At 47.4% G+C, this 12682-nt stretch overlaps 5 protein-coding genes across 5 annotated transcripts; 2 read left to right on the top strand and 3 right to left on the bottom strand.

The window, feature by feature from the left end:
- Positions 1-366: 366 nt before the first annotated feature.
- Positions 367-1220, top strand: N7471_008746 (uncharacterized protein; the record flags this gene model as incomplete). The annotated part of the gene is made up of 3 exons (XM_057281465.1): positions 367-590; positions 658-856; positions 921-1220. 3 exons carry the CDS (start codon positions 367-369, stop codon positions 1218-1220), a joined length of 723 nt encoding a protein of 240 aa, XP_057135725.1.
- An 862-nt stretch (positions 1221-2082) lies between these two features.
- Positions 2083-2435, top strand: N7471_008745 (uncharacterized protein; the record flags this gene model as incomplete). Its single annotated transcript, XM_057281464.1, has 2 exons — positions 2083-2194; positions 2272-2435. The coding sequence occupies 2 exons, from the start codon at positions 2083-2085 to the stop codon at positions 2433-2435; spliced, it is 276 nt and encodes a 91-aa protein (XP_057135724.1).
- A 583-nt stretch (positions 2436-3018) lies between these two features.
- Positions 3019-4064, bottom strand: N7471_008744 (putative catechol dioxygenase; the record flags this gene model as incomplete). The annotated part of the gene is made up of 2 exons (XM_057281463.1): positions 3019-3718; positions 3814-4064. The coding sequence occupies 2 exons, from the start codon at positions 4062-4064 to the stop codon at positions 3019-3021; spliced, it is 951 nt and encodes a 316-aa protein (XP_057135723.1).
- Positions 4065-5253: 1189 nt separating this feature from the next.
- N7471_008743 (uncharacterized protein) lies at positions 5254-6568 on the bottom strand (the record flags this gene model as incomplete). The annotated part of the gene is made up of 3 exons (XM_057281462.1): positions 5254-5811; positions 5888-6244; positions 6323-6568. The coding sequence occupies 3 exons, from the start codon at positions 6566-6568 to the stop codon at positions 5254-5256; spliced, it is 1161 nt and encodes a 386-aa protein (XP_057135722.1).
- A 1077-nt stretch (positions 6569-7645) lies between these two features.
- Positions 7646-11169, bottom strand: N7471_008742 (uncharacterized protein; the record flags this gene model as incomplete). The annotated part of the gene is made up of 14 exons (XM_057281461.1): positions 7646-8155; positions 8225-8316; positions 8376-8478; positions 8531-8737; positions 8793-8802; positions 8864-8922; positions 8973-9045; positions 9118-9466; positions 9520-9662; positions 9711-9925; positions 9981-10036; positions 10089-10561; positions 10609-10661; positions 10719-11169. The coding sequence occupies 14 exons, from the start codon at positions 11167-11169 to the stop codon at positions 7830-7832; spliced, it is 2610 nt and encodes an 869-aa protein (XP_057135721.1). The 3' UTR covers positions 7646-7829.
- Positions 11170-12682: the final 1513 nt, after the last annotated feature.

The raw sequence follows: 12682 nt of genomic DNA, 5'->3' as shown, positions 1-12682 counted from the left end.
ATGTCACCCGAAAATCTGACAAACATACCGACTTTGAGATGTAGCGGAAAGTGGGGCCGGCAAATAGGCGTTCGGGTTCCTGTGGGCCGATGGTCTGCAGGTGGATCCGCATATAGAGACCTCGGGAGTTGTCAAGAGTGGAATAGCGTGAAGGTTAATGCTCAGTATGAGAGAGACAGCATACCGTAGTTATGTAGGGAAGGAGCGAAGTCATATTCTGGGGAAGCCACTATCGGCTTTTAACCATTGCGGTGCCCAAATCTCGACACTTATCCCAACTCCCAATCTTCCAACAAACCACCAAACTTCTTCCCTGCCCCGCAGCCACATATCCCTTCTACGCTAGCAACAGACCTCGGAACAACGATGAAGCTCATCATAGCCGGCGCGACCGGCCTTTTGGGCAATGAGCTCGTGAGACAAAGCCTGCAAATCCGCGAGATCAACCAGGTCGTTGCTTTAGCTCACCAGCCCGTGCAGCTCGACGAAAGTATCGACTTATCGAAGTTGAAGAGCATTATTATTCGCGACTATGGTGAATACCCTGACGATGTGAAGGCCGAGTTTACTGGCGCCGACGCTTGTATTTGGTATGTTTCAAGCAGCACCCTCATTGCCGTATCAAGACTAATTACAAGACTTCGTCGGTACCTGTAGGACTGTCCCCATCACAGCCTTACGCACCAGTAAGGTCGAACTCAAGCGTTTATGCCAGGACTGCACAAAGCTCGGATTCGAGGCCATGTACGAGGCTGCACCGGCACGTCCCTTTCGCTTCATGTACTTGAGTGCGGAAGGAATAACTCGAGACCCAACAAAGAAGCCAGTAATCATGCCAGATTACAATATTATGCGAGTAGTTAATTGGGACCCTGTGATATGTTCTGGGTCTTACGCTAATGTTTCTTTTGCTAAACTAGTGCAACACGGAGCTCATAGTGCTCAAATTTCCTACCGAGAAAGAAGGAGTCGAGGTTTGCATCGCTCGGCCCGGCGTGATTGCTAACTCGTCGACTTGGTCAAGGGCTTTGGTCGCCAACCTTTTTCATATAGTCAATTTCTTCGGGCGGCCCCTTCCGACTATACAACGGAGTGAGCTCGTAGCGGCAGTGCTAAACCAAGTCATGGATGGATTCGACAAGGAAACTCTGTTGAATGCCGATCTCGTTCGACTTGGACGAAGGGAGCTGAAATTTCGCAGTATGCCTCAGACTTTATAAATCTTGGGTCAGGGCATGACATTTCCACCTTCTCTTTATCCTTCTCAACCTGGTTCTTGCATGGCCTATGGACTTTGACATCACTTCAGCAGGGATCCGAATGGGCGTTTCAAATCCACCAAGCCTAACCCTGACCAAAAGGCTTGAGGTAGCAATTCAACATCCGACGCTGACATTGAGAAAGAACTTAGGTGCCAAATTTGAAGCACTCTCCTATCCAAACCGAATCTCTGTCATTGATACCGTGTGACTCTGTCTCGGCTTTTCTGTGACTCCAAATGTCACTACTCGCCTACTGAAAAGCAGACGTCGATGGCAACCAGACAAATCAATTTTTTATCATGGCCAACCTCGTTCTAAAGAAAACAATTGATTTCGGGTTGCGGCAAGCGAATTTCTCTGCGATGCAACTGCTTCTCGTACACAGACGAACCCAGAGCATCCCTAAACAAGTAGACGTAGTTGATGAACTAGTCACGGGTGGCCAATCATGATCGAATTTCATCCGAGGCAAATCCCAGATGGAACCCCCCAAACTTGGATATTGGTCTTTGTTTTGTTGCAAGGTTTCCAACATCGACTACAGTCTGTTTAACCTACCTTAGACTTAATATCACGAGCACATTATAACATCAACTCTAGCCGATGAATGAATTTTTATTTCTAACAATTGCCTGCCGAGAGGCGACGTGCATGTGGGCGACCTACAAAATGTCATGAATAGTCATGATGACGAAGTAGAATACTCGTGGCATAAAACTAATGGACACATCTCCAAAACTAGCAAATATCCGCGCCTCCACCATTGTAAATTGCTGAATCCATATTCTATATCTAAGGTTCAATAATTTCAGCCGTCAGAATGGCCGAACGCTCCCAACCCAAAAGCCCCAACCCCGAACACCAGCCAAATGACGCCCCAGAGATGAAAGACCCTGTTCAGCCCGGGTCCTCCGACATTGACGAAAGAATGAGTACGCAGCTTACCTTAAACCATTTGACACATATGTCTTAAATTTACCCTTTTCAGAAATTCTAACACCAACTACAGCCCGGGATTATAAGGAGGCCATCGATAAAACGAATATCATCAACGAAGAACGCCTTCGCCACGTAAAGCCCCAATCCTCTACGGCCTACCGCGAACCATCCGAGGAGGAAATTGATATTTCTTGGCGGCCTGATCCATCAGGACATCCGCGGAGGACGTTCTAGATGGTTGTATAGGAGTATAGTTGGTTCCTTCTCGGTTGTTATTAGAGAATGAACGACTTATTTTTCATGTGCTTTACGCCTGATAGTATCGTCTCATGGAGCATAGAAGGCTGAACATTCGTGAGTCTCCATTAGCCTGGACTATTGTGAGATTTGAAACTGCACTAGTTATATATAAGACGCTTGGTCCTTGTAAGAAGGGTGTAGTGACCGCCTCCACATCGTGATTAGCGGGAGAATGTTTAGCGGCCAAGTCGACGTTAAATCCTACTAGTCAAGATGCGCTGACCCCGGATTCCGGGGCCAGGGTGTGCATGCAGGCGGGTAAATGCAGATTAAGATCTGGCCTGCATAGCGGGAGATCTACGCGATCTAGTTGGACGGGGCTGACCAGGGTGCGAACCTTGAAAGTTTAACGTAGTAGCACGGGCCTTCTACACGACGTCAATGTGGGGGGATGAAGCTGGAGAGACAAATAAATCGTGTAAACGTGAGGCTATCTCGTGAAAATTCAAGTAAATGCTATATGTACATGAGTCATGTTAAAACGCCGTCCCAATATGTGCAACTGTTTTCCACCCGCTCAAAGCTTTCCCTGGGCCTCCTTGGCCGCCTTGGCGTGACGCTCAAAAGAAGACACGGGGGGAGCGGAGTTGGGGTTGGGGTGGTGCTTCTTGAGTGCCATCTTGACGTTGTACTCCAAGTCGAGGGTCGCCTTGGGGTCGTTTGTCTTGGGCTTGAAGTCCACAACGAGATCATCCTTCACAGCGAAGACGGAGTCGATGGCGAGGTGGGGGTCGTCGCTGGGGTAGATCTGGTTGATGACCGTGGCGTATTCGGGGTGGGTGATCATCAGGTGGATGTGAGCGGGACGCATGGGCGATCGGTCCATGAGCTTGAGAAGGACACCGGCGGGGCCGTCGGTCGGCAGGGAGTAGGGAGTGGGGTGGTAGCAGTACCAGTTGAATTCTCCCTTCTCGTTGGAGCGGAACTTGCCGCGGAGATTGTTATCGGACTGGGTCGGGTCCTGGAAGTCGTATTGGCCGTTGGCCGAGGCCTGCCAGATGTCGAGGACTGCGCCGACGATCGGCTTGCCGGTCTCCATGTCCTTAATGGCGCCGTGCATGAAAGTGACACGGCCATTAGGCTTGGGATCCTGGATGATGCTGTCGCCGAGGGCGCGGAAGGGGGCGTTGGGGGACCAGAACGGGCCGAGAATGACGTTGGAAGTAGGGGAGACGCCGTCCTCGGTGACGATCTTGTTGGCGATCTCATCAACAAGACTAATGAAATCAATTAGCTTTCACTTTTTTTCTGGGTTTTCTTCAATTTTATTTTTGGAACAAAAATAAAAAGTGAAGTGAGATGTGAAACTTACGACTCGAGGCCGATCACGTCACAGATGCGGTGGCCTTCGTTGCGGATCGGGGTGCTGATCTGACCGATAGAGTTGATGAACTCAACGCCGAGCATCCACTCGGCGGAGGTCAGTTCAACCTCACGAGCGAACTCGTGGATGTGCTTGATCAGAGAACCCAAGACCACGCGAGCACGCTCGGGGGTGTTGGGGCCCATGCCATTGATGACAGATGGGGTAAAGGTTGGGTCGAACTGGCGTGTGGTAGACATTTTGTATGATTGAAGAGAGTTGTAAAGAAAAAGAAGTCAAGAGAGTCAGAGCGACCTTTAAGGGTCTATATAGAGCGTGGGCGACGGCATATCGTTCGGCTGGTCATGGATGTGGGGAAACCGCGACCGTGCCAAACCGCCAAAAATCCCGTTTCCACCTGCCGAATGTTGCGATCGCGCGAATCCAAGATGGTTCCATTCTGGCATCGGTCAGCCTTCAACAGCCGAGGGGCTGGTCCCCTATTATATCAGCGCGGGGTGGCCGGGGTAGCTCTTATCCGCGGGTAAGCCCCGGGATGTGAGCCCCCTTTCACATACCCGCTTTCACCGCCTTTTGATTGGTTCGGCTTTTACTTTTTCTGACCTTCCGGCTCACGTGCCGACTTTCCGAAGTCATATACCTATTGACATCGAAAGAGAGGGCATTAATACATATTCATAGATACACATCTCAAAAATTCACGGTGGATTAATATAGAGTCATAATATCCAGGATATGTAAAGTCAAAACTGCGGCGCCAACTTTCATTGATAGAAATCCTTTGAGAATGAGAAGAACGCAGCAAGGTCCTCCCTGCTGACCCCCAGAAAAAGGAGGAGGGAAGTGATACTGACCCGGGGGCATGCCATACCCCTGTCGTTGTCCCTGGTTCTGTCCCTAGTTCTGTCCCTGCGGCATAGGAGGAGGATGATGATGGCACGGAGGAGGGAAGGCTGATGATGAGGACCCGGATCCGGGTGGAGGGAAGGGCATTGTCGGCATATGAGGAGGAGGCGGAGGCCAAGGACCGTACTTGGGTGCAGGTACTTGGGGATAGCCGGTGTTGGGACCCATGGGAGGATGGGCATATTGGCTACTGGGGGATGATCCGGGGGGAGGGAGCTGATGGGTGCGGGGGCATGTTGAGGCTGGTGAGGGGGCGGGAAGTGTGAAGTGGGCAGCTGCTCATAGTTCGTCCATAAAGATATCCAGAATCGTCTTGGTTTGCTTTCACTCAGATCGTTGGTTTCAATTCATCCCCAATGGTGAATTTCTACCAAATTCTCCACGTAGTAATCTCCTACAGCAAACTCTCCGCAGTATAGCTGCTGCTTGATCGCATTTATCACATTGTGGCCAATCCTCTTCCCTCGTATCGTGCCACCTTGATGAATGAAACGGAGGGTTTGTATCGCCATCAAACTCCATTTACCGGTCATGCATCAATGCCGGCACAAGTTCCAGTTCCTTCTCAAAAGCCAGCTCAGTCTTTGGACTCCATGCTCCATTGTGACCAATTACAAAACGACGAAGGTGTGGAAGGCCTGTCTCAAATGAGACAAAATAGTCATTCCATCGGCGTGGATAATGGTAGAGCCAGGCGTCGCCCCTGTGGTAGAGCGAGGCCTCGCCCCTGACATCACCGGCTTGGAACTCCATTTTAGATGTCGGTATCGGGCAGTTGTCAAGCTTGTATTTGCTGTCCTGTATTCTCGCTCGGAATAAGATAGAACAATCGTCGAGGTAAAGTTCTTGAAGTGTTGACGAGTGCGACAGAATCCAATCGACCTGCTGGTCTTCAAAAAAGGAGAAGTGTCCCAGAGTGAGCGACTGCAAATTTGGACAGTGAATCCCTTCGAGGCTGAGTTTGGGGTAAAATCCCCAGTAAAAGTTGGAGTATAGAGACAGCTTCCGGAGGGATCCCATCGTGGGATTCAGCCAGACTGATGGCAGTATATCTGCGTAGAATTCATGCACTTCCTCTTTCTGTCAGATATTTCGCCGAATTAGCACGTGCAACTATACCTAAATAGATTTCACGCAGACTGAAGTAGGTACAAACCTCAATTTCGTCTACAGGAAGCGTAGGTTTGCATTCATGCGCAACATTCAGTCTTAGGGAGCTCATCGTTCTTAGTGCTCGCTGGAAATCTGTGCTCAATGGTGTCACGTTCTGTTGATTCTGAATCCCTAGTTCTTTCAATGGTCGCTTTAAAGACACCAGCCCCGTACCCAGCCATTCTATGATGGTTTCTCGGTAACGGTATGACTGGGGTGCCGTATGATGATAGTCGCTTATCGTGCAGTTTTTGTCGAAGCGTAGCACGACACTTTCGAGATTCGGAATTTTTGGAAGCATAGGTAGAAGCTCCTTCCATTTAAAAGGTGGCTTATGTTCATCGTGGTCTCCATCGGAATCCTAATGTGCTGCGTGTTAGCCAAACGTTGACTGCATGACAGTGCATACCGTTGCATCTCATTTTGATATCTCATTTACATAGTCGACCTCGATAGTATTGAGGCGAAGTTTGCGCACGAGTTCTTTCAGCTGCGGATGTGCTGTGATGGACTGGAAAGCCTCACAGCTTTTATCATCGGTGTACAGTGAGACCGTGGAGAACAGATTCTTTGTTGCGAAAGCGCATAGCCTGTGGTTTGTTAGCCTCAGGGCCTTGAGGGTTTCCATGTCCAACAGGGACGTGATGATCGCCAGTAGCTCTGGGGGGAGATTAAATGAGGCCATGTTTGATCTGGCTACTAGTGAGCAAAGAGAGAAAAGAAAGCGAGAGAGAAGAAAGGATCGAATTCTCTACAAACAAACTGAGAGCTAGCTGATAGCTAGGTGAAGCCTGGCAAACCAGGCATCTGCATGTGACTGTCCCAACAATGTTCTTGGTTGCAAATGGAACACATAAATATCTTTCAGGGGGACGTACGACGGGTCGCAAGACTCAGGATCCGGCTCTCCTGGCCCGGAGAAAAGGGCGAGACAGGAATAATAAGAGGAGACGGAGGAGTCGGAAGAGATATTGAAGCCGAATGACTCCAAGGTGGAGTTCTTTGACCGAGACAACACCCCATTTGGTTGGCGGGACTACACAGAGCGAATATATACTAAACGGGTAGAGTGGCGGAAGCGAGGCATGCCCAGTTCCTATATACTGGTGGTGATCGTGGAAGCCCCTCTCCCCGTGCCAGGCGGGCCCTTAAGGCAAGAGCCAGCAGAAGTTGAAAAACAACGTCCTATAGTATAGAAGGTGTGGGTTATATATATCCATGGTCAGCTATGCAAAAATAGGATACTTCCATAAGTATCTTTCGGAAATGGGTGTCAGACTTTCTTATAAATCTCCAACTCCGATGTGCTACCGAATGTGATTTCTTGCCCCTGTTTTCTAGGCATCCTTAGGCTACGGAAGTACATAAGTTCCAGGGCGCCATACCTCATTTTCCCATAGTAAATTTTTGACCGCCAGCTCTATCTGCTCATTACCAACTCCGTATAACACAGTTCAATCAGCTCTTCAAATCCAATTTTTACGCCGCTTTACTAGATAATTACTCTCCTTTAGACCTTGCCAACTCCCATCATTTGGTCCCATAGGAGTGCCAAGAGATAGGAGTGAGGTGCCAGTCCGCTCCTATAGGACTATAAACACTGTAAACACGTAGAAAAACGTGACCTGTATAAGATATGTAGAAAAGTTCAATGTTACCTGGTTGAAGCCCGAAGATATTGCCATGGGGGATGTTCCCACCTTGAATATTCTTGAAGGAAGTGGCATCCAGCCCGATGAACTTTTAATCATCAAAGAAAATAGTCCATTCGACTCAAATAGTGAAGCTGCGAAAAGGAAACAAAATGGAAGAGAAGAGGAGAAGAGATGAGAAGGAAGGATCTATCTAAACAAACTGTCGCATCGCAACCTTGTCTTATCGCTTCCTCTTGTGCCTTCTTAATAGCAACATCAGTTCATCACAGCAGCTAGTCCAAGACAAGAAGCTCAAAGCTGTTCAATCGTCCCGAGGATGATTTCATAATGCTTCTCCAAGCGTTGTAACTTTGGACTGAGCTGTGCAATGTACTGCCTTTCTTCCAACTTCCTGCGCGCTAGCTCGCCACTCCAGATTTCTATCTGGGCCAGCACAGAATATATGTCGCTCATAATGAGGGCGAATGTCTTCTCCATAATTATCTGCATTTCATCAAACACCCTTTGAGAAGCTTGCTTGACCTCGCACGCAATAGCACTAGATATGTTCAGGAACAGTGTTCCGTTCTCAATTCGGCCCTGTACCAGATCCCGCAGAGCCTTTTCCGGGTGTGACCCTGAGATAGATAAGCAACCACTCCCAATAAAGTTCAAATTGCCGCATCATGGCGGCACCCTCTACTTGCCTTGGTATGAGACTGCCTTTCGGTACGCGGGAATCATCTCTTGTAGAACGAACGACGATTCATTAGACCCCAAGGCTTTGCCACGTATTCCCCTTTTTAGCATTAGCCAGAATACTTATACGCCTTTGTATCCAAATACATATCAACATACCGAAGTTCCATTTCAAATGTATGTCTTGACGTTTCAAAACAACTCTTGACTTCTTCCGCCCTATGATCAATGCTGCGCACCATCGCATGTGGGAATGCATGGGCTTGGGAGGAAATAAGTTAACCTGTCCAAATTCCTCACTTAAACATACTTACTTTCCAAGTGGGCCTTTAAGTGTTGGAAGAGTTCCGAACTGGAGGTCTGGAGCTTTCCAAACATCACAGGAATGTCCTTTTCGAGCAAGTCCCACTGCATATCAAGCTCCGTTCGCATCTTCCAGACAAGTTCTCCGTTCCAATTCGTGCGTTTCCCATCTAAGGTCTTGTGGTCACCATTATTTTGGCACCATATCCTGTATTGCACTAAAACCCTGATATCAGCCCACGGGGAAGATCTTGTTCTTTCGGGAGTCCTCACGCCAGTGCCACTACCGGTTTATTAGTCCTATACAGAAGCAACAAAGGGAATACAATTGGGGAAATGTTTACCTTGGTCCATTCTATTCCCTTTTCGATTGCAGCCTTTTCCCAATGCCCCAGTCGTTGATCTAAAGAAAGGAATCAGTTGGGTAATATGTTTCGTGGCCTTCACGCGTACTCGAGAATGTCAGCATGAGATCTTCAAAGCTGTCGCCAAAATTCCTCTCAGTCATAGTGATCTCGTTCAGAGTCTGTGACATGTAAGCCCATATTAACCAATACGGGGCGTAGGGGTCTCATACAGAACACTTTATCTCATTCACCTTCGCTAGGTTCTCAACTGGCCTTTGTGTTGGCGACGATAACTTGGGCTTGGCATGCACGCCTATTGAGGTGAGGATACTGGGTAATGTGGTTCGAAGAAAATGCATAGCTTCGTCAAATCTGGACTGTGTGGATAGAGAGTAGCAGAACCTTCTCAATTCAGGAATCCCACTTGTAGTTACCATTCTGAGAGCAGCATCAGATGTGCCTTTTTGTCTGTACTTTTCATACCATATGTTTGATACGCAGAATGTATTCAAAGTCGTTCCTTCAAATTTCTCTGCGTACGCACTTTGTAGTCCAGCCTTCACGCGAATATTCCTGGCTCGGATGAGCATTGCTTCCTTCCTTCCAAAAGTCAACATCGATATGTCTTCACATAAATTTGGTAATCCACTTACTGGTGCTTTAAATCTTTTTTCAGTCCCCAGTTACCGTTGTCCTTTGCTTCTTCAATTGCTTTATCCATGTCATTGATCAGAGATAGAAGTGGCTTCCCATCATGAGTATAAAGCAATTTAGCAGATAGGCTCTTGATTTCGGACTACTCATCGTCAGCAAATTTCAACTGGAATGATTTCATATGACTAACCTCTGACTTAGTACAAACAACTGCAATCTGCGCCCTTTTGCGTGCCGAAGCTTCCAAGCCCAGGGGTGCATGACGCGCGATAGCGGCATACAACGATGATTTCAAGGACTGATCGGTAATTGCTCGAGAAATATTGGCGATGATAAAAATATGGTCACATCGAGAAAGATACTCTTGGGTCGCTTTGACCCGTGCGAGATTCACATCCAGGAGACCTGTGCAACGATCAGCCATGATATGTTGATCTCACGCAACAGATTGATTCCTTACCAGGTAGATCGACAAGGGCTAACCCCATTCTCAAAATTGGAGCATCGATATAAATGCTATCGAAAAGTTTAGTGCACATGAGCGATGTATGTTGTAAAGGCAGCGCACCGAATGAGCTTAGTGAATGGCCAAAGTCTATCTCGCATGAACAGACCAGTCCTCTCATAGCATTCTTCTGCAGTTTCCGCATATGTTGCCCACTTCCCGTCAGCTCCTCCTTGCGGCCAAGGAATACTCGCTGCCCACTGACACAACTGATCTAACACACGCTCAAATGCCCCATCAGATTGATCCTTCGCAAATTGTATGTTGAAATCTTTCTCATGCCCAAATGCCGTATGTAGGGAAGACCACGCCTGATCTGATTCAGTTTGGTACTTTATGGCATAGGCCATACTTTCCGAGCCACCTGCAACGTCGGGGAGAAAGATACGGCGGAAGCTCCACAAAAGCTCCTTGATATGATCTTTGATGGCCAACTCGGAAAAATACTCTACCTCGATTTTGATACGCTGTGTCTGCGATGCCTCCTTCTGCTTGTACTCAGTAACAATCGAGGTACAGGCTTCGGACAAGTTTCCCTATCCCCGAATAAGCTTAGCATAGCAATAATGGTGAAGGGACATACTATTGCAGCAATATTGGGAAAGTCAAGCAATGAGTTGATGACGCTGCTTTTTCCTATAAGATGTCAGCTAGCAAAATTCTCTCCGCTTATCACACAGTGTGCGCCCTTACCTTCCCCAGAATTTCCGAGAAATGCGATTGTCTTAACAGTCGAAAATTCAAATTGGCTTGCTCGGATCAGGCCATCCGTCAGATCAGCCGTTCTTTGTGGACTTCTTTCTGCGCCTCCAGCTGATCTTTGGCGAGAAAGAAGTTGAGAAAGTATAGTAGCAGATTGTTGAGCGAGTTGCTTCCCGTAGAGCAGACCCATCTGGAATTCTGGCGAAAAGAATAGGGATTCGGGATACTCTTCTTCCGGGATACCGGGAAGATAGAGTACTTTACCGGCTCCGGAGAAAGACGAAGGAGGCTTGGTTTGAACAGAGCCTGTCGGCGCATCTGGATGTCTGAATGTGAAAGTAGATGAAGGGAAGTACCCAGCATTATTAGACTTTACTTGTATAGGAGCAGAAATTTGCCTCGGCTCAGCTTCCACTGGTACTTCTCTCTTTAGTTGGTCCATTCCTGCTTTGCTCGACGATCGTGGGAAGACGAGAATGAGGATATGAAGGCCAGTTTGAGTGGAAAAGCCGCGGCAACCTGACTGGAAAGCGGGGGGCGTGGACCGTTCTTATATTGTCTATGTACTAGCAGGGGTTTGCAGAAAACTAAGTACTAGATGCACGGAAACACCAGGGGACCAAAAGCACACAGTAAATGGACAGATAGCCGGGAAAAAGTTGTAAATTCAAGAAGAAAGGAGACGAAGTAAAAGAGCTCATATTCTCTACATCCATGATCTTCATAATATGTATGGAACACAAAAGACTAAACTATAAGCGGGGAAGGTTTCAATGTCGCAAAAAGAAAAGAAAACAGACAAGATGCCAGGGATCATGCATCGACAGATTACCACCCACCATAGCCAACAGATAGGTACTATCACAAACCAAAAACATTTAAAAATGGGGATTGATGGGCAGGGCAGACCCCCTTGGATTACTAATTACAACCTTAGTTTACCCACTTTCGATAACGTAATCGGTAAACGAGCCTGCAAGCCCGCGGGCCAACGGGCGGCTGCTAAGCGGCGTATGTAAATGAGTGGCGCACCCCAAAACACCATAATAACTGCCATAAATTATAACTTGATATCTTAACAACAGTTATATATAGGGACTCTTCCTTGTTAACTAGTGCATTTTAGCTGATATGTAGCCTATTTAAGGAGCTCAGAGAATTTCTATGATTTAGTGTTAGGGTGCGTGATCAATTGACTAGGCTTCCGCAGAGCCCACAAAGCCCAAAGCCCAACCCATTCGTGGGTTGGGCTTTGGGCTTTGGGCTTTTTTTGGGCCCACGGCCCATCGTGGGGGCCCACTAGAGCCCATTTAGGCCCATTTTTGCTAAACAAGCCAAACATTTTAGTATCACATGATTTATGAATTTTACACTATGTTTAAGGCCTGTTTTTAGGCCTTAAATAAATGTATTAATTGAATTCGTTTAATAATATAGAGTAGTATAAAAAAGTCAAGTGTCAAGTATAGCAAGAATTTAAAGTAGGTAGTTAACCATACTTAGAATATTTGAAAGTTAGACCGTCGAGAATTTAGGCATTAAGAAATCAGGCATCAAGAGTTCAACGAGAATTGAACTTGAATCTTAGAATTGGTGTGAGATTAGTATATTCAGATGTATGAAATACTGATATTACAAAATATACTGCAGGCAAAATGAGTTATGGCGCACTGGAACCTATGTACTGCCGTATTTATGCAAAAGGGTGGCGGGAGGTTAGCTTGTGTTGATGGAAAATCCCAAAATGGTGGGGATGGTTGTCGCTGCGGGAGAAGGCACGGTGGCAACCAGGAACCCAGCAGACATGGGGCTTCTCCTTGGAGTGGTTCGATTGATCGGCTTCACACAGCATCCAAACATGTATGCTGTTTTAGATTTGTTTGGTTTTCTGGGCAAAGGTTGCTGATCAACCGAACAGCGTGCAGAGACTCCATTGGCCAATTCTCTTGTAAGCC

The sequence above is a fragment of the Penicillium samsonianum genome, assembly GCF_028829775.1.
Source record: "Penicillium samsonianum strain IBT 33392 chromosome Unknown utg000004l_segment0_segment0, whole genome shotgun sequence".
In the NCBI taxonomy this organism is placed as follows: domain Eukaryota; kingdom Fungi; phylum Ascomycota; class Eurotiomycetes; order Eurotiales; family Aspergillaceae; genus Penicillium; species Penicillium samsonianum.
The sequence above is the reverse complement of the archived record's forward strand: the minus strand, read 5'-3'. Positions and strand labels throughout refer to the sequence as shown.